Here is a 20,552-nt window from a genome sequence, read left to right as displayed (position 1 = left end):
CACAATTTAACTTTTGTGTTACAATTTAACTCAATTCCAACACTATCTACCTGGAGGTATCATCAGATCCCGCAGGTTAAGGGCTCTGTCCCACAGACTGCCCTCGACCTCGAATACCAATCTCGAGTCCCGGTTGTCACTTGTGCTTCTGACCTACTAGCTATCAATCAGAGGTTCCCACAACCCCCTCCTTGGGTTCAATCATTTGCTAGAGTGATTGAACTCAGGGAAACAGTTTACTTACTAGATTACCAGTTTATTATAAAGAACACAACTCAGGAGCAGCCAGATGGAAGAGATACACCGGGCGAGGTATGACCACGGAAGCTGCATGCCCTCTCCAGGTGCGCCACCCTCCCAGCACCTCCACGTGTTCAGCAACACGGAAAGCTCTCTGAAACTGTCCTTTTGGGTTTCTATGGAGGCTTCATTATGTAGGCGTGATCCATCAATCCATTGAACACTGGTGATTAACTCAACCTCCAGCGCCTCTCCCCTCCCAGCAGGTTGAGGGTAGGGGTGGGGGTGGGGCAATGAAAGTTCCAACCCTCTAATCACATGACTGGTTCCCCTGGAAACCAGTGCCCCGTTCTCAGGTGCTTTTCAAGAGTCACCTCATTAACAAAACTAGGTGTAGTTGAAAGGGGCTTATTGTCAAAAACAGAAGACAGCTTTATCTCTCTTACTACTTAGGAAATTCCAAGGATTTTAGGAGCTCTGTGCCAGGAAAGGGTATGAAGGCCAAACATATATTTCTTGTTATAAATCACAAAATCATACCACTCATCTCACGCAGATCTTCATCCTTGGGGCACAGCTCCCAAAGATCCCACATGACTTCCTTTGGAATCAAAGGGGAGGCTCCCTCGTGGGCCCGCCTGAGGCCTCTGGCCACACCCTCTTCTAGGAGGTGGGCCCCTGGGTAGGGAGGGAGGCCAAGGACTATCCTGTGATTGGAGGTATCTGGAGTCCTAGAGCTGCAGCTTCTGGTTTAAAGAGAGCATCTCAGCTCCCACCACCTCAGGCTGGAGAGTGGAGACAGGAAAGCTTGGGCAGATCTGTGCCAGGCATAAGGGGTGCTACAGTAGATCTGGGGCTACAGCCCAGTCCTAAGCAGAGAAAGAAGGGAAGAGGTCATTCAGAGGCCAGAAGAGTTCCCTTTCCCTGTGCCCCACCCCCTCACCGGGATGCCCAGGAATGGGGCTTCTTCCCTGGGTCCTTCTGTCCCCATGTACCAGGGCCTAAAGTCCCAAGCTGAGTGCCCCACGCTGCCCCACCCTGCAGCCTCCTGCTCTGCCCTCTCCTCTGGCTCCCCTCTGTCCTCTTCTGGCTGCTTATGGTCCATCTGTCTCCTCTTCCTCACCTCACCTCGCCAGACCCTGGGGGGACCCAGCCTTCCAAGCCCTGCTGAGATCTGGCCGCCAGCTTCAGGCACAGGGGTGGCTCCGCCTCAGCCAGCTGCTGAAGTCTTTCCAGGTCATTCTCTCCGCCCATGGGATACCCGTTCACCTCCAGAATCACATCTCCCATTTGCAGTCCTGCCCTGGCAGCTGAGCCTCCTAGGGTCACCTGGTGGAATGGGGGGATGTAGAGCTTGGAACACCACAGAAAAGTCTGCTGGGTGTACTGAGGCTCTGGGAGGGAAGCAGAGGAAGGCTTGTCAAGGGGCAAATGATTGAAAAGATCCAGGGTCCCTGGGGCATCCGTCACCTGGGAGATGAAGAGATGAGGCCCACTGGCCACACAGCTGAGTCGGAAGCCATAGCTACCGCCAGGCCCAGGGTACAGGAAGCACTGGTGGAAGCCGCGTGGGACGGTTGTGTCTTCAACTGGTGGGTCCTTGGTCTCAACCAGAGAGGCTGAGCTGGTATCCTGGGGAGAGTCAGGAGCCTCTGTGCTCTCCAAGAAGAGAAGTGGGGACAAGCGAACCTGGAAAAGAGGAAGATAGGACAAACCCTGCTGCTTCTCCCCCAACCCGAGCCCTGCTCTCTTCCTGCCCTCTCTCTAGCCCCCGCCCCTCAGCTCGCACCATGTTGAAGAAGCGGTCAGCCTCGGGATCGACGACAATGAGCGAGACGCAGGAGCCCTGCGCCCGGATCTTGGACACTGTCTCTTCATGGCCCAGCCCTTCCACGCTCTCCCCAGCCACAGCCACCAGCCGGTCCCCAGCCTGCATCCCGGCCTTCTCCGCGGGCAGTCCTGGGTCCACCTCCCACAGGAACTGACCTGGGATGCAGACATCCTCACTGCTCCTTCCCCACTGACCCCCAGTGCCGGCCCAGGCCACTGTATGCACACTTGGGGACTGACCCAGGGCTACACAGGAGGAGGAGACCCGGGATGGGGTTCAGCCAGGGCCACCACTTGTGTGCACTGAGAGGTGTATATATACACTTGTGTGCCTACCCCAGGGCCCACCTTCCCTCCCCGCCCCCAGGGCTCCCACTCACCGAGCCGACCGTCAAGCCCCTTCTCCTCTCGGAGCACGAACCCGAAGCCCTGGGGCCCTTTCTCTAGATGCAGACAGCGGGGCTTGGTGGGCAGTGCCCAGCCCTCTGCCAGGGGTGCAGCCAGGGGCATTCCCAGCCGGCGACACTGTTCCTCCACCTCTGGCCCTGCCACTAGCAGGGTCACCTGCTTGCCACTCTGCCAAAGCTGTGGGGACCCAGCAAGGCATCAGCATACACCACCTGGGTAGGGAGGGCAGAGGCAGGCACCTCCTCACAGCCCCTCTTCCCAGGCCCAGGAATGAGGCACTGGGGAAGGGAGGGGAGGGCCTAGCACAGAGTGTAAAGGGAAGGATGGTGACAGAGGTACAAGATCGGATCAGGCGATTAGGCGCGTAGAGGAGGAGTCTGCCTCCTCGGGCAGGGACCGGGCCCAGAGGGGTGAGGACGATGGGAAACAGGCGGTCACACCTTCTTGCTGAGTTGGTTACTCGTGAACTGCTCCACGCTGACCCCATTCACTTCTAGCAGTCGGGCCCCATGGGGCACTCCTGCCTGCTCAGCCGCTCCTCCAGTGCTCAGCACTAACCAGAAAGGACCCCGATGTCCTGGAAGCCCAGACAGCAAAGTTTCTGCCTGCTGCCTCCCCAGAACAGGGCTGAGATCCCCCTCCTGACCCCTCCCGACCTCTAGGCTCACCTTGGGTGATACTGAAGCCAAAGCCACCCTCGTCTTTCACTATGTGGCACAGCCGAGGCCGGACCCCTCGGCCGAGAGTGGGACAGAGGTGGGCACCGTTCCCCCGCTGAGCTCGGGCCACCTCATGCACGTGCTGCGCCAAAACCGTCAGCAACACCCGAGGACCGCTGGCCCGGATGCGGCGTATCACCTGAACGGTGGGGACACCGGGCGGGCTTGGGCTGGCCCCTCTTGCCGGCTTCCCCTCCCTGCAAGCTACACTTTTCACCATGGGAACCAGCCCTCTGGAGGCTTTCACGTAACCATGCGGACCTGGGCATCCCTAAATTCTGGGAGATGGGGGAGGTTGAGGCTTGGGTCCTGCCCCCATATACCCTGGGAGGTGACCAACCGGCTTCTGTGTCCCTGAGGTGCTATAGAGAATGTTCTCCTGTAACCACAGGGGGCCCAGCCCAACCTCACCACTGAATAGTCTTCATGTTCCACAACATGGTTGTTCACCCCCAGGATCCAGTCTCCTTCCCGAAGACCCTGGCGCTGGGCAGAGGTGCCTGGCTCCACCCTGCACACCACATGCCCAGCCCTGCCCCGCTGATGCTGCAAGTGGAAGCCAAAACTCCTGCCCTCCTCTCTGTTCAACAGATAGAAGCGAGGTCGTTCTAGGCTCCAGAGATCTGGAAGGGGAGGTGGGCAGCAGAAAAGGGGGGAGGAGAGGGGACATGACCCAAGTACAAGTCACCTTGTGTCTGGCAGACCCTGCCCCCGTGATAGAACACCAGACAGGCTTCTGCCTGACTAGGTATTGGGCAGGGGGACTGAACACGGCCCAGGCAGAGTGGCGGGGACAGAAGGAAACGCCTGGCCCCCTTCCACCTCCACGCGGTGACTCCCACCGAGGCTGTCATCAGAGGGAGACAGAGTGAGTGGTTACCAAGGAGATGGGAAGCTGTGTGGAGCCCTGGTGGCTCTGGGGAAAGGAAACGGTTGCCCCAAGTGGTGGGGGGTTACCAGAGGGCTCGTGGTCTTCAGCCAGGGAGAGCACAGGATTATCAATGCCCAGTTTGGGGTTAAACTCAAACTTCCTGCAAGGAAGCAAGTCAAACAGGTAGGAGAAAACCGACATCCGGACTTGGGTCCCACAGGCTCGCCTTGAGGTGCTAATGGCTAATGGCAGCTGAAGAGCTTACCCACCTTCAATCCCTCCTCCCCTTGCCCCAGTCCTTCACAGCACGGCACTTACGGGGCCAAGGAAGCTGTGTCCTGAAGATCTGCTGGGAAAAGAAGGGGTGAGGGGAGGAGAGGCACATTCTGCACCCCGAGACTCCACTTCCATGGTCATTAACTGAAAGGACTTCGGGGAACCCCCAAATTCAAGACTCGCTCCAGAAGGGTCTTCCCTTCCCCTTCCTTCCCCTCCCCAGCCAAGGCCTCCTGACATATGCAGAAATCTGAGCGTATCAGTACAGGGCGTGGACCAGGAAGGCAGACACATCCACCCACTCACCTCTCCCCTCCTGACTTCCAGTCTATTTGCCTCAGGGCTCCAAGCCCCAGTACCAAGTGTGTCCTGGTCCCAAAGCCTTCCAATCTGCCCTCTGCCCTAAAGTCCCCCGCAGAGGATTTCTCCTGGCCTCTTACCTGCAGCTGCCTCCATGGTTGGATCAGCGAGCCAGGCTCGGTGTAGGGACAAGGTCCATCGAAACCAGCTGACCCTCCCACCTACCCCGCCACGTCCCGCCTCCTCCAAGACGCTGCCTTGGAAGCCGTCGGTAATGGTTAACGGGAGGAGAGTCTTGTCCTCTGGGGAAGTGTGTATGTCCCTCCTGCCCTATTCTTGAGCCCCGACTTTCTCAGGAGACTCTGTGGCCGTCCCAGTTCCCCCTCTGCGCAGAGAAAGGTCACTGTAATTGCTGGGCACTGTAATTCCAAGCCTGGGATAAGTGCATGAGAAGGGTGACAGGAGCCCTATGGCCCAACATGGCCTACCCTCATGCTGACATCTTGTTCTTGTGCCACCCTCACCGCAGCCCTCAGGGCCTCTGAAACTAGTGCCCGAGAATCATTTGCAACAGAAAGTGGTCAGTGATTTAACCAGAATGACCAAGAACAGTACTCTTTCTTGAAAGCAACAGGCGAAAAGGACTCCACAGTAGTTGGAAGACACAGCTCTTTAATAGCAGCGAGTCAGCACCCATGCCCCTAGGGGCCACCGAGCTTGGGTAACATTGTGGTGAAGGGGAAACAAGGGTGAGGACACAGCACCAGTGAGAGAGGAAAGTGGCTGCTGGCATCCTGGGTGTCCCAGGGTGTCCCCAGAAAGCATAAAGGCAGGACGCGGAGGCCCTCCAACACATCTGGATGGCAAGGCCGACGAAAGAAGTGTGCCCCCTGGTGGCACAATCCAAGAGGAGATTGGTGGTGGTGCTACAGGACAATGTGGCCACCAAAACGCCACATCTTGCAGTCCTTCTAGCCGAAGGGAGGGGAAGCACGTTCCATGACTCTGAAAACTCCAGACATGGAAGCACTGGTAGGACATGCCCCAGGAGAGCAACTGGCACAGCTGTGCCCATTCCTTTGCCTCCAGACCTGAAGGGATCTTTCTGGAAGAGGTAGTGCAAGCTAGGAGGCCACAGACAGAAGCGGCTTGGGGCCAGGGGACACACACTGCTGCCACTGTCTCAGCCTCTAGGGCCTCCCAGCTGCTCCAGGAGGGCCCTGACCTCACCCTCCACTCGAAGCAGCTGGGCTTTGCGCCAAGGATTAAGGGTGGCTCCCTGGTTATCTTCCAGATCCCGTAGCAGAAGCTCCAGGTGGCGCCGGACCCGGCCCCGATCCCAGCTGTTGAGGTTCCGCTGGACTTCACCCAGGATCACTGACCAGTACTCGGACACTGCTGTCCCCTCTGTCAGCGACACCACGACCCGGGCACTGCCCTCAGGGGTGCTCCCCAAGTCCCGCAGGGCCTGGCGGCACTCTGAGCTCAGCTCATTGAAGTAGAGGCTAGCAGGAGAGAGAAGAGTAGATGCCATTCAGCTCTGAGAAGAAGGGGCAGAGGGTGGGTGGACAGAGAGTAAGGGGTCTCATAACTGTTCCCCTGGCTGTGAAATGCAACGGGGTAAGTGTTTGCAATAAGCCAGAGATGGAGGGTGGTGGCCACTGGGAGGTGGGGGTGACGCTAGAATTCAGTGGGACCAGGGCCAATAGAAATGGGGCCACTAGGACCCTAGGAGAAGCGGTGGGGAGTCAGGGCAGGGGAAGGGCCAATCACCAAGGGTGGGTGGGGAGATGGGAGTGGAGGGCAAGACTCACTGCAGCAGCTCCAGGGAAGGGTGCTCCCGGGCAGCCTTGGCTAAGGCCAGGGCCGCTGTGTCGCCAGCGCCGTTGTAGGCCACATTCAGCTCCTGTAGCTGCTGGTTACGGTCTAGCTGGGCAGCCAGCAGCTCCAGGCCCTCGTCCCCAAGGCCCGTGTGCAGCAGAGACAGGTGTTTCAGCGAGGTGTTTCCCGCCAGCCCCTCCACCAGCAGGGCCACACCCACCGCCGTGAGGGGGTTGTTGGACAGCCTAGGGCCACAAGCACCCCAAGGTTATGAGGGCCCCTAGCAGATGCCCTGTGCTAAGCACTGGGACTTGGGCCAAAACGGTGCACCGCTTGGGGCAGAGACCAGCCTGGACGCAGAGAAATGCAGGCCCAGGAAAAGAGGATGGAGAAACGGGGGTGAGGCTCACTGTAGAGGAGGGAGAGTGGGGTGGAAGCCCGCTTCTCCCTCCCCTCCTCCTGCCTTCCATTCTCCTTTGAGACGCCCCTCTTCCCTCTCCCCTTCCTGGTTACCATGTTCCTCCTTGCTCCTTTTTTCACCCCCTTCCAGCCCCTGCTTCGACCTCCCTTCCTGTTTCCCCCTCCCCCTCCCCCTCCCTCCTCATTCATCTCCCCTCCCTCCAACCCAAAATCAGGAACCCAGTGTCTGGGTTGCTAGTAAATCAGTCAACATTTTGGGAGCATCTATTGAGTGCCCGGCGTCAGGGTCATCCTTGTGAGGCGACAGGGAAAATCCTGGGAGGGAATCTCTGGCGTTGTTACCAGGTAACCAGCCTGGGTGTTATTCCACCCCCCACCCCAGGCTGATTTTAGCCACGCAAGAGGCTTTCTTAGCACCTCTTTATTGCTGGCGGCATCCTTCCCCCTGCCTGGCTGCTTGTACTAGACATCGTGGAGTGGGGAGCAGGTCAAGGTCTACACTCCCGCCTTCGTTACTACAGCATGGGTGCACCTGTTTCAGGCATGTTGGGAGGTGGGGAGCTCACCCCTGACCTTAGCTGGCCAGCAGGATGGAGCCCCCTCCCAGGGCACTCACCGCAGGGTGGTAACTTGGCACTGGTCATGCAGCAGCAAGTCTCGGAGGTCCCTGCAGGCCTCGGGGCCCAGGCTGTTGAGTTGCAAGCTGGAGCAGAAGGTGGGCAGAGAGCAGGTGAGAAACCAAGGAAGGAGTTCGGCATGGGGCCTGCCCGCCCGCCGGGCCCCTCCCTCACCATCCTGCCTCTTGTAGCCCACAGCTGTGTCCCCTTCTGTAGCTCTTGTCACCTCCACCCGTACCAGATTTCACCCCACCCCCTGGTCCTTCCTCACTCCCTTTGCTCTCCCAAGCACCTTCTCTTCCACCCGTGCACGAGGACAGGGCCTCACCCCAGCTTCCGGGCACGCAGGAAGACAGGCCTGAGCGTGCGCAGCCCGGCAGGGTCCAGTTGGCAGGAGGCCAAGTTCACCTCGTCCAGGGCGTGCCTTCCACTGCCCAGTACGGTTGCCACCACCGTGCACTTGAGGGGTGTCATGCGCACGCCCGCCAGGTTGAGCTGGTGCAGGGAGCCGAGCACCTCGGCAGAGAAGCGCTGATTCTGGAACTCATAGTGGAAGAAGAGGTGGTCAAGGAGCTCCGAGGGGGGCAGCACCTGCCGGCCCAGCTTGCCCAGCTTCTTCTTGATGGCCTGGGCATTCTCCAGGGCATACAGGGTCTTGATAGGGCAGCCGAGCTGAGCCAGCAGTACCCGGTTATGGGCAGAGAGAAGCCCGCCCATGAACATGGGGAAAAGCTCAAACACCTCATCCTCTGTGGGCTCGTCCGGGTGGCGCCGGGGGCCCTCCACACCCAGGATACTGGCACCCATCTGGTCGAGGACGTCGTCGTTGTAGTAGTCCTCCTCTCGGAACATCTCCAGCACCATGGCCTGGGCCACTGCCTCGCGGCTCTTACCTACCACACGCCCGAACACACGTGGAACCACCTGGAAGGGAAGCAGGGAGAGGGTGCTGCAGCCTACTGCGTGCTGTTTAGCCTTCTGGCCTAAGCTTAAGGTGCAGCCTTCCTGACTGCTCCAGCCTGGTGATCTCCCTTAAACTCGAGCACGATTTGTCTGATCACACTACTCCCCCCTGCTGCAGCACCTTCCGTGGCTCCCCACTGCCCATGTGGAATATAAAACTTTGCATAAGTTGGCCCCAATTTGACCTTTCCGGAGTCACCGCTCAACACTCGTCTCATGTACTCCAGACACTGGGAAATTCTCTCTTTTTCCCCAAACACCCCGTACATTTTCAAGCCCAAGCGTGGTGGGAAGGAGTTAGCATATATTATGCATTCAGCTTGGTACCGGGCTAGGTGGTATAAATACGTCATCTGGAACATCATCATTGTCATCACAGCAGCGATGACGGATGTTGCTCCTACTGCTTCAGACCCTGCACGATTTGACCTCGTGAAATAAAATTCATATTTTAAGGAAAGACAAGAAAAATTTTAACATAAAATTTTTCTCTGCCCGTTTGGGCCTCCTCCCTCCCCTCCAGTGTGCAATTGTGCATCTGCATTTAACGAGACCTCCCCAATGGCAGAAATACCCGCTCAATCATAAAGATCAATTTTTCTCCTTATGGCGCCAGCCATGTAACTCCTTAGAAGATAACATTCCTTTCTCAATCCTGTAATGGCTCACAATGACCCACCACTCGCCTTGTATATGCAGACATCTTTGGTGAACTTTATGTACAATGCCAATATGTCATTTTCCTTAAAGATAGAGATTGGTGCAAAACAGACTGCTCAGAGACCCGAGGAGATACTGGGCCCCACCTTGTGGAATATCTTAGCTTCAATACTTACTTATGACCCTATTAATACTATTAGCTATATTACTTGTATTTGCCTATTTTATTAGATTGTTGTTCCTTGCATTACCAAATGTGTGACTGAGCCTCAGGTAAAATTAACAATGATTAGGTGACTTGAAACAATCGTTCAAATATATAGTTCTAGAAGATGAATGATTGTAATAGTGTAACTCTAGATAAGGGAAGAAACAAGAGGGAACCGTTCCTCGGATCATAACGGACTAGTAAGACAGGGGGTCCAGAGGATTTTGGCTACTGTTAATAGGGTCTAGTCCACTAATAGCACATTGAGGGACCTATCAATGAAATCCTTGCCTGACCTGGGAACGAGCATTCCTAGTGCTGTGGAACAAATTGGTCACGAAATGCCTCCCAAACCTTGGTTGAAACTAAGACTGAAAGGGAAGGGAATGTAAAATAAAGAACGTTGCCCACCACCCAATTCTACAAAGTCAAGTCATTAGCCACTGCAGTCACTGGCTCCAATAACCTTGAAAGGAATTCAGGGCAAAGATCAGGATAAGGCACTTTGTGCTTTGGGAAAACTGACAGAACCGGTCCTTAGATATTTCAGGAGAACTTTTTATGGACCCGGATTCTTGCATCTTTCCATACTTAGAAAAGCACTAAAACCATTAACTGAGATGTCTGTTCCTCGTGACTAGGTGCAATCTTCTACTGCGATGTATGTTTGATTACACATACCCCCGTTGCCAAAACCACATATATTGAATACGTTGGCCTCCCTCTTTATGTCTTTGGAATAGTTCTCAGAACTCTCTGAGAGACTGTCTCCTGGGTTATAATCCTCAGATGGGCTTGAATTAAAATTTTCATTTCTTTCTTACATGTGTCAGGGAACTGTTGACTAAAACCACCCGCCTTGGCCAGGCACAATTATGACCACTTGCATGAGTTGTCTCAAAACAGGAGGTCCTGATAAGGAACATGGTGCTGCCGTCAAAAACTAGGGAATTCAGGAGGGACCAAAAAGAGAGAGGAGACGCCAGCCCCATAATATTGTCCTACCAACCTCCCAGAATCCTTGGTGCTGGAATCCATCTTGGCTGAGACACGCGTGCCACCAGGAAGGACCTTGAGTCAGACTAAATAGGGGCCAAGCAAGATGACTGGCCAGAGACAACCCAGAAACTAACCCCATTACCATAAAACCTGAGACTATGAGCCACGTGTCAGAGCAGTTCTCCTGGGTTCCCTAACACCACTGCTCTCTGCCTGCGTGGCCCTTCCCAATAAAGTCTTTTTTTTTTTTTTTTTTGCGGTACGCAGGCCTCTCACTGCTGTGGCCTCTCCCATTGCGGAGCACAGGCTGCGGACGCACAGGCTCAGCGGCCATGGCTCACGGGCCCAGCCGCTCTGCGGCATGTGGGATCTTCCTGGACCGGGGCACGAACCTGTGTGCCCTGCATAGGCAGGCAGATTCTCAACCACTGCGCCACCAGGGAAGCCCCCCAATAAAGTCTTTTGCTTTGTCAGTACGTGTGTCTCCTCAGACAATTGATTTCTGAGTGTTAGACAAGTGCTCGCTCTCAGGGACTTCCCTGGTGGTGCAGTGGTTAAGAATCCGCCTGCCAATGCAGGGGACACGGCTTCGAGCCCTGGTCCAGGAAGATCCCACATGCTACAGAACAACTAAGCCCGTGCACCACAACTAATGAGCCCGCGTGCCACTACTATTGAGCCCATGTGCCACAACTACTGAAGCCTGCGCGCCTAGAGCCCATGTTCTGGAACAAGAGAAGCCGTCGCAATGAGAAGCCCACTGCACCGCAACGAAGAGTAGCCCCCGCTCACTGCAACTAGAGAAAGCCCGCGCGCAGCAGCAAAGACCCAACGCAGCCAAAATAAATAAATAAATAAATAAATAAATTTATTTAAAAAAAAAAAAAAGATCTCGCTCTCAGGCCCTGGAAGGGGGTCCCCCTTCTGGCAACAGATGGACTATTGATCAATTTTTCATTGACAGGCCCCTGTCAACCACGGTGCCTTCAGGACAGCCTCTCACCCTCGCTCACCCTGCTCCTGTCCTCTCAGCTTCTCTCTCTCTCTCTTTTTTGTTTTTTGACAGTGCCAAGATTGTTCCTCCTTCAAAGCTGTGACCTCTTCCTGGAGTGTTCCCCCCAACACCCAGTTCTTCTGGCTAATCCTCCAGGGATCGGATGAAAAGCCCTTCCTGCAGAGAGGCTTTACTTATCCCCCCAAACCAGGACCCCCACTCCCCCCTTACATACTTCCATAGCACCTGGAACTTTGCTTTCCAGGCACTTCCCAGAATTTTTAAACACATGGTTATGTTGACATGTTTATGCTGAGACTGTATGATCAGAAAAGGCAGAAACCTGGCGTTCTGTTGCTTTTTCCTCCGAATCTAACACATTGCCTGGCACACAGCAGGCACTCCAATATTTGTTGAAGGACTGAATGTTTGGGAGGTTGGCGACATCAGCTGCCATCCTTGCAATGGTTCTGAAAGGAAAGGAGAGGTCCATTCCTCTGGCAAGAGCCACCAGGTTGTTTGGTGGCACCTCCTCTCATGTGTTTTCTTCACTTTTTACAGGCGAGCTTCCCACCATGGAGGTTAAAGTGCCCCTCCCCCAACAAGCATCTGGAGACAAGACACAAAAACTGTCACTCTGGGAAAATGAATCAACAGGCTCATGAAGAAACAGATGGGACCCATCCTCTGCTAGGCAACCCTTCCTCCGAGAGGGCTTGAGGGTGTGGTGCCCCCTTAAGTAACTGAGTGGCTTTCTGAATCCTGTCAGCAGACCACAGCCTCTCACTGCAATCCAGATGAGGCAAGCACATCCTCAAAGGGGTGCGTGGCCTCAGCAACGGCCATTACCTCCCTGCCTGAGGCAATGGTGTAAGAAGGGATGGGCTGCCTGAGACTGTTTTTGTGTTTAACAAACAATTAAATACCGCTTACTATGTGCCATGTCCTGCAGATGAAGATATTTAATCCTCATATTGGGCCAATGATATAGATTCTATTATTATCTATTATTATTCATTTAACAGATAAGGACCTTGGGGCACAGAGAGGTTAAGTAACTTGTACAAGGTCATACAGCTAGTAAGTGGCAGAGCCTGGATGTGAACCAGGTAGTTGCCTTACAGAATCCCTGTTTTTAACCCTGAGGCTTTGCTACCTATAAAAAGGAAAGCTTGTTAAAATGTTGTCAGCTCACCAGGGCTCTGCTTCCCCAAGACGGATTACTGAAACATTTCTAGAGCGGACCAGGGTTACCTAGCAAGGCGCTATAGCTTCCTAGAAATATCCATAGTACATCAATAAAGTTTGGCGGAAAGAGCACAGGATTCAGAACCACAAAACCTGCACACAGATCCCAGTTATTCTCCTTACTATCTGAGTGACCTTGGTCAAGTTACTTTCCTCATCTATAAAAGGGATCATATGGCTTCCCTGGTGGCGCAGTGGTTAAGAATCCGCCTGCCAACACAGGAGACATGGGTTCGAGCCCTGGTCCGGGAAGATCCCACATGCCACGCAGCAACTAAGTCCATGCGCCACAACTACTGAGCCTGTGCTCTAGAGCCCAAGAGCCACAACTACTGAGCCCACGTGCCACAACTACTGAAGCCCGTGTACCTAGAGCCCATGCTCCACAACAAGAGAAGCCAGCGCAACAAGCAGCCCAAGCACCACAACAAAGAGTAACCCCCCCTCACCGCAACTAGAGAAAAGCCCATGCGTAGCAACAAAGACCCAATGCAGCCAAAAATAAATAAATAAAAATATATATATTTTTAAAAAGGGATCATAATTATATTTCATTTACAAGGCACCCGGCAGACATCAGCCAAGAGTGGCTACTTCTTCCCATCAAAAACTTAGTACATCCGCCCTGCTCACAGCACAGTCCTCAGGTCTGTAATTTGGTTTCTGGAGCAGACCTGCACCCAGGACGGACCGTCCTAAGCCAATTACCAATGCCATTTATCCTCCTGGTATAAATGAATAAAATGGCATCTGCTTTATAAACCTGTCTCTGGTGATTCAGTTAGGATGAGACATCACTCCCAGAGTCAAATCACCTCTGAGGAACAGATACAATTGGGTTTCTGGACCTGCAAAGCACAAGACAGACCCTGGACAGTAGTGACCCCTGACGCCCAGCAACAAAGACTAGGAGGAGAGAGGCAAAAACCAAAACCAAACAAAGACAAACAAACAAACAAAACTCTATCATTAGAGTTATGGGATTGTTATGAAAGTCCCTGCACCCTTAGATTCCCCTCCAAGCCTTCCCCAGCCTGTGGCTTCTCTCTCCCCCTTCCTTATGCCCCATTCCCACTAAAAGCCAGACTGCCCCAATCTGAAACAGAGCCAAGGAGAGGATTCACAGTCAGGCAGGAAGAAGCAGTTTCCTTCTGGGGAGGAGCAAGGGTGAACGAGGAGGATGGGGGCCGGCAGCCTGGGATCCTAGGGCTGTTACCTTGAGCAGGTTGAAGAGCAGGGGCAGGGCCCGCAGGGGCAGCAGCTTGGCCACGATGCCCAGGACCAGGCCGACATCCTCCCCGACACGGCCCATGAGCTCGGCCACTTCCTTGCCCACTCGCTGCAGAGTCGTCTTCCGCAAACCCAGCACAATGTAGAGGGCGGCCAGGTATTCCTGCATGGCGGGCACAGTGAACACGAAGGTACCCAGGTGCCCTGGCTCCACGCACGGGGCCAGAAAGAACCTCAGGGCATCCCGGCGGAACACATGCAGCAGCTGAAACTCCTCTTCCGTCCGGATGCCAGCTTCCAGGCAGCCACGGACATCCTCTTCAGAGAAGTACGTCTTGCGGGAGGACACCCCCTCGTAGGCCAACTTGCCCATGGTTCGGGCTGCATAGGCCATCAGGGACAACTTGGAGGGGTCAGTGCTGTCCAGCATCTCCCCACTGAAGTTTAGATGCAGGAAGCTGGTGTAGATGCTCGTGAGGGTCTGGCCAGGTGGTATGGGAGCGTGCAGGAAGTGCAGGGTGGCACAGACAAGCCAGCAATAGGAGGGCAGGAAGCAGGCAGCGGTGATCTGGTGGTGCCCCTCCAGGTTCCGGGAGAGCATCTGCACCAGGTGGTCACGCTGAGCCGGCGTGGCTGAGACCCCCCCAGCTCCGTGCCCACAGTCTGGCTGGTTGAGGCGGAGCTGGAAGTAGAGCTTCTGTAGGTTGGTATCAGAGAAGCCACAGATCTCGCCATAGCGGCCCACATACTTGCTGGGGATGCGGCCGATGGCAGAGGGCCGGGTGGTCACCAGAATGCTGGCCTGTGAAGAGCATGGTTGAGAGTTAAGAAAGACCCTTGTGGGCTTCCCTGGTGGTGCAGCGGTTAAGAATCCACCTGCCAATGCAGGGGACACGGGTTCGATCCCTGGTCCGGGAAGATCCCACATGCTGTGGAGCAAGTAAGTCCGTGAGTCACAACTACTGAGCCTGCGCTCTAGAGCCCGCGAGCCACAACTACTGAGCCCACGTGCCACAACTCCTGAAGCCCGCGCACCTAGAGCCCTCGCTCCGCGACAAGAGAAGCCACCGCAATGAGAAGCCCGCGCACCGCAACGAAGAGTAGCCCCCACTCACCGCAACTAGAGAAACCCATGCACAGCAACGAAGACCCAACGCAGCCAAAAATAAATAAGATAAACAAATGTATATTAAAACAAAAAAGACCCCTGTGTCCTGATTGCCTCACTTGCCAGGGAGTCCTTGAAGACTGAGTGTTCAAGGATGAAGATAATGACAACCACAGTAATTATAACTCACACTTACTGAGCACCCACTATGATCCAGGGCACTGTGCTAAGCACTTCATATGCTGTATCTCATTTGTTCAGTACAACTCAAGGAGAGAAGGAAACACAAGCCTGGAGAAGTTACTGACTTGCTCAGTCCCACGGCTTGGAAGTGGAGGGGCAGGATTTGAACTAACCCAGAGCCTACGTTCCTACCCATTAAACATGCAGACTCGGGCTTCCCTGGTGGCGCAGTGGTTGAGAATCCGCCTGCCGACGCAGGGGACACGGGTTCGTGCTCCGGTCCAGGAAGATCCCACATGCCGCGGAGCAACTGGGCCCGTGAGCCATGGCTGCTGAGCCTGCGCGACCGGAGCCTGTGCTCCGCAACGGGAGAGGCCACAGCAGTGAGAGGCCCGCATACCAGAAAAAAAAAAAAAAACAAACAAACATGCAGACTCAGGACATGAAAATCCTGAGGGGGCAAATTGGGGACAGTGGAGGCAGAGCAGTGTGCACTCACCTCGGGCAACATGTATTTGCGTAGCAGGTTGACGATGATGGCAGCTGGCGCCTCCAACTCCTCCGGATCACTGCAAAGCCCCGTGCCCGCCAACTGGAAATCAAGGTTGAGGTGCTCCAAGCCGTGGAGCACAAAGAGCAGGCGGGAACCGGCAGCGGCCATCAGAGGCATTATCTCCTTCAGGGGTGTGTAGCGCTGGGCCACAAGCCGGCACAAGGAGGTCGGCGCAGGGCCCAGGGATGACAGGTCCTCGCAGGAGAAGGGGATCAGCAGCTTGAAGGCTGGCAGCCGCCCGTAACACCAGTCCAGGACCATCTTGCGCACCAGCGTGCTCTTGCCTGTGCCCACTGTCCCATAGAGCACCACCGTCTGCACGCGGCGCCCACAGGCATCTGGGTCAAAGAGCTGAGACAGGGCCAGTGGGGGGAGCCCAGCAGAGGGTGGCTGATGCTCCAGGGCCAGCTCAGCCAGTGGGCGAAGCAGCTCATCAGGGGTGCTCTCGCGGATCACAGGGTCTACATGGACCGTGTCTAGTGCAAAGGTTGGGCCGAACTGGCGCTCTTCCCTGGGCAGCCGGCTGAACCACTCGGCCAGGTTCTGGCGGTGCCGCTGGATAGCTTCTGGATGGGAAGGCAAAGGGAATGTGTCAGGGAGAGGGGCTGAGAAACGCAGGAGCTTAAGGAGGTGGTAGGGTCAGGTTGCGGAGTCAAGACACAACACCAGGAGATGCCAGGACCCAGAATGGTGCTGGACACACAGGACTTCCTCAGACTGTCCAGAAAGTTTGGACCCCTGTGACAGAAAGTGGGAAGCCATGGAATGAGTGAGGGTGAGTCTGGGCTGACTGGCTGTATGATTATCTGTGTGTGATCTTCACCTGACAGCTAGAGGCAGTGTGGTGAAGGTACGGATGTTATATCCCTCCCAGTGCTTTGTACATCGTAAGTGTGCACTGCACGAATGTTGCAGGAAGGGATCCATGGACAGATGGATAATGGGGCCAGGGAGAGTGGGTCCACTGATGGCTGACTGTAATGGATCCTCTATACCTCCTTCCTGCTTGTTTCTCTCTCCAAACCCTTCTTCTGCACGCTCCCTGAACCCACCCCCGCACTGGGAGCCCAGCAGCCCCTCTCTTCAGGCTGACTGAGGAGCCAGTCCCTTTACCAGCTGCAGCGACGCCCTGGAACAACTGTCCGTGCCTCCCTGATGGGGGACCACTGCCCGCTGAGCTTCCATGATGGCGTATAAAGGCCCTGTGAGCAAGGAAAAGGGATGAGCTGGGGCTTGGCTATTGGGCTCAGGCTCTGCACAGGCTCAGAGTCCAGGTCTGCCTGGACTGATGAACTTCTGGCTTCCTGAGATCCAGGCCTGACTCTGGACACCCAAGTCCAGAGCCTCATCTGACTCTCATACCCTTCCCAGGGTCTGAGGTCTTGCCCCTACCCCTCCAGCCCCCCACTGCTGACTGCCTGCCTGCAACTCACACTGACCACTGCCAGACTCTACCCACTTCCCACCGGTCCTCCCTCTGGCTGACCACTGTGACTTGTACTATGGATGATATAAGCTAACTTCCCCTTAGGCCTGGTAGCTGAGTCTGTACCCTCTCCAGCCCCGGAAGACCAACTCTCCCCAGGAGATCAAGCTCTCGCCAAGTCCTGACCCTTCCCAGGCTACTCTGCTGTGCCCAGATGTGTCCTAAGGTATGACACTGTGGCCTCACCTAGGGGGCCCAAGGGGGCGCTCCTCTTTAAGGGGCCAACTCCAGTGGATCAGGAAGGGGATACGTTCATCTACAGAGAGAAAGCAGAAGGAAGAAACAGCATCCAGAATTCACCCACATTAGCTCAACAATACACAGACCCCACATCTACATCAAATCTCCATCATTTGCTCTCATAGCATCACGTACTGCCCCTTTGTAGCAGTTATTATGAAATTTTATATTTCATTATGTAATTATTTGATTAACATTCATGCACACACTCACCCCCATTCCTCCAAGAGAGCAGGGATCACATCTGTTTTGGTTCACAAGTACCTACTTTGAACTTAGCATGGGGTCTGGCACATAGCAGGCACTCAATATATATTCGTTGAATGCAAAATGAAATCAGATAAGTGTTCCTGGACTTATGTAGCTACAGGGACACTCAAAGATCATCTAGTCTGACTCCCTTAGTTTAGGATGGGAAAAAGGAAGCTCAGGGAGGTACGGTGACTTGCCCAAGGCCAACAGGTAGTAAATCACAGAGCTGGGACTAGCATGCCTGGTGTCTGGATCCCTTCTCTCTTGGAGGTGCCATCTGGACTCTGGAAAGGGAGAAGTGGCAACAGAAAAACCCCTGCTTCCTGCTCACCTGCTGGCTGGAGTACTCTTCCCAGACCAGGGCCCCAAGAGGCCCTGGGCAAATGGCAGCCCCACCTCATGGCAGGAGAGAAGGTCAGGGCCTGGGGCACTGAGCACACCACCTTCTATCCTGTTCCGCTGCAGGAAGAATGGTGTGAATGGACCACACACACCCCCACTTTCTCACTCCACCTCTCATGCAGGCCAAGGGAGGCCCTTCCTCCTCAGGAGAACATCAGCCTTTCCTTAAATGCCAGCATCGCCAAAGCCCTGGTCTGGCTTTCAAACCTCTCTCCTCTACATTCCCCACCTGAGTGATCCTACCACCCATTGGTTCTCCCCTGAGGCTTCACAATCGCCTTTCTCCTGCATTCCAGCCTAGTGAACTGTTTTATTTGGGTGTCCCTTTTTTTTTTTGCTTGGCTGCCAGCAAGCTCCCATCAGTCCTGTGTTCATTTTCAGTGGCTTTTCTGAGCCAACATTTTCCAGTAACAATCATCCACTCTCCTCTGAAGTTTTTCCCTAGCTATCAGGTCCTTTTAGCTGAGTTTTAATGGTTTGATCATTTTATCTTCTCTGTGACTTTTATGTAACCTGCCTTTGAGGCTGGCATAAATAACAGATAAATGAATGAATGACTTCCTATTTGATATCTCCATATGGACATCCTGCCAACGCTTCAACCGCACACTCGCATAAGTGAACTCAGCATCCCTCCACCCTTTCCAGTTACTTTATTGCAAATCTTCTCAATCACATGATTTCTACTTGAAATCTGACCTCTTTGTCTTCAAATCCTTCCCCCTCCTTCACACAGTGGAAACAGCCCTGCCGGTTCCTCATCCCAGTACTTTGCCAGCCTGTTCCTATTGCATAATCCCTACCACCCTGTGCTAACTTAGACCCTCCTCCTCCTTACCGGCCTCTGCCTTCAGTCTCATTCCGTTCCCATCCCTGATCCCAGCCACCAATCACCTCCCTAAAATCCTAGGTTATGTAGCGTCCAAACACCTGGCCCACACCAGCTATTTTCCTGAGTTTCCCACTGACCTGTACCTCACCCGCCAGGCTTACTGAATTCTTGCTCCCACTTTCCTAACTTTGTTCATACTCTTTCATCAGCTTGGAATGACCTTTCTCCCCTGTCAGAATCCTACCCAATCTTTTCAGAACCTACTCAAAGGTCCTCTCTCCTGGGAAGTCTTTCCTGATCCCTCTGAGCTCCCTTAAATGAAGCATGCAGCTATCTGGCACCTGGTCACCACTGAGATGCGACTCCTTAAGGGCAGAGCACACTTAGGGAGAATTGGGTGCATTGGCCCTATTGCCAGCAGGGCCAACCAGTGGAGGTGCAGCCTGGGGCTCAGACCAGGAGTCCCGGGGTCGGGGTGGGGGCGAATAGAAGGGTTAAGAGACGGCGCTGGGGCTTCCCTGGTGGCGCAGTGGTTGAGAATCCGCCTGCCTATGCAGGGCACACGGGTTCGTGCCCCGGTCCGGGAAGATCCCACATGCCGCAGAGCGGCTGGGCCCGTGAGCCATGGCCACTGAGCCTGTGAGTCCGGAGCCTGTGCTCCGCAACGGGAGAGGCCACGGCAGTGAGAGGCCCGCGTACCGCAAAAAAAAAAAAAAAAAAAAGAGACGGCCCTGGAAGGCTGGAAAAGCTTGGGGAAACTAGCTCAGTGGGATAAAATCAGTTGCAGGGCCTCTGACTCAAGATGGGACTGGCGGTGGGGATGGGGGTAGGGAGGCCAATTGTCGGAAGATCACCGCTGGTCTCCAGGGCAGTGAGAAAAGGAGAGAGCACAGCAGGAAAGGTACGGGGTCTGTGCTCGCACAGGTCCAGAGCTCCTCCTCTTAAGCTGGGTCCCAGCTTTTCTAGTTCTAGTTGGTTTCGGAGCCCAAGAGTAAAGCCTGCCTGAATGCCCACCTCTCAGAGCACCGGCTGCGTCCCACGAGTCCCCAGCCGCCAGCTCCTAGTGTGGCCCTAGCCCAGCACCGCCCCGCCCCTGCTACTTAGACCTTTACCGCCGCTGCCCAGGCCCGGGAGCCGGTCGCCGCCAGTCTCCCGCTTGCTCCCAGAGGCCCCGGCGCGCGCGGCGCTTCCTGCACGCCCCGCCCGCCTGCGCGGAGCCCTGCCAGCCCTGGCATCCGGCCCGGCAGCGGGCAAGCGCGAGCATGAGCCCAGGCGTTCCGGGCCGCCGGGTCCTGGCAGGAGGGAGATGGCGAGAGGGGCTAGTGTCCAGGAGAGCAGGTCCGGGTCGGAGCCTTCTTCCCCATCTGTCTCTCCTCCCCCCACCCTCAGTGGTACAGCCCTCCATCCAGGCGGGCCCTGCCTCGGGGACTGCCCTCTGCAGGTCACTAAGCGCCAATTCCACCCCATTACTCACCACCTCAGGCAGGGCTTCTTGTTATGCCCATTTTACAGATGCAGGAACTGCAGCTCAGAAGGGTGAAATGACTTGTGCAGGTTGACCCAACTGGGAAGGGGAAGAGCCAGAACAAGAATCCGAGGCCTGGGTCTTCCTACCTCACCCCTGGACCTTCCCGAGGCGACCCCCATCCCCCATCCCCAGGGCATTCTTGCCTCTGTGCCTCTTCACCGCTT

General features: G+C 55.2%; 2 protein-coding genes across 6 annotated transcripts; both read right to left on the bottom strand.

Annotated features, from left to right (window-relative positions):
* Positions 1-1,079: 1,079 nt before the first annotated feature.
* Positions 1,080-4,800, bottom strand: NHERF4 (NHERF family PDZ scaffold protein 4). Of its 2 annotated transcripts, none has more exons than XM_067039503.1 (11): positions 4,785-4,800; positions 4,387-4,414; positions 4,155-4,228; positions 3,609-3,820; positions 3,147-3,336; positions 2,919-3,055; positions 2,451-2,655; positions 2,030-2,226; positions 1,711-1,929; positions 1,369-1,569; positions 1,080-1,109 (listed from the first exon to the last, which is right to left on the bottom strand). In XM_067039503.1, the coding sequence occupies exons 1-11, from the start codon at positions 4,798-4,800 to the stop codon at positions 1,080-1,082; spliced, it is 1,509 nt and encodes a 502-aa protein (XP_066895604.1). The 2 variants fall into 2 exon arrangements, with proteins under 2 accessions (XP_066895604.1, XP_066895605.1); XM_067039504.1 differs by having other exon boundaries at positions 2,961-3,055.
* A 496-nt stretch (positions 4,801-5,296) lies between these two features.
* On the bottom strand, positions 5,297-20,238 carry NLRX1 (NLR family member X1). 4 transcript variants are annotated; one of them, XM_059068703.2, is made up of 10 exons: positions 19,973-20,238; positions 17,958-18,085; positions 17,321-17,390; positions 16,762-16,850; positions 15,595-16,214; positions 13,791-14,606; positions 7,831-8,426; positions 7,502-7,588; positions 6,459-6,710; positions 5,297-6,149 (listed from the first exon to the last, which is right to left on the bottom strand). In XM_059068703.2, the coding sequence occupies exons 2-10, from the start codon at positions 18,025-18,027 to the stop codon at positions 5,828-5,830; spliced, it is 2,922 nt and encodes a 973-aa protein (XP_058924686.1). In that variant the 5' UTR covers positions 18,028-18,085; positions 19,973-20,238; the 3' UTR covers positions 5,297-5,827. The 4 variants fall into 4 exon arrangements, with proteins under 4 accessions (XP_058924686.1, XP_058924685.1, XP_066895234.1 ...); XM_059068702.2 differs by having other exon boundaries at positions 19,875-20,030; XM_067039133.1 differs by lacking the exons at positions 16,762-16,850; positions 17,321-17,390 and having other exon boundaries at positions 19,973-20,054.
* Between the last annotated feature and the right edge of the window lie 314 nt (positions 20,239-20,552).

Source organism: Kogia breviceps, chromosome 7 (genome assembly GCF_026419965.1).
Source record: "Kogia breviceps isolate mKogBre1 chromosome 7, mKogBre1 haplotype 1, whole genome shotgun sequence".
NCBI lineage: Eukaryota > Metazoa > Chordata > Mammalia > Artiodactyla > Physeteridae > Kogia > Kogia breviceps.
The sequence above is the reverse complement of the archived record's forward strand: the minus strand, read 5'-3'. Positions and strand labels throughout refer to the sequence as shown.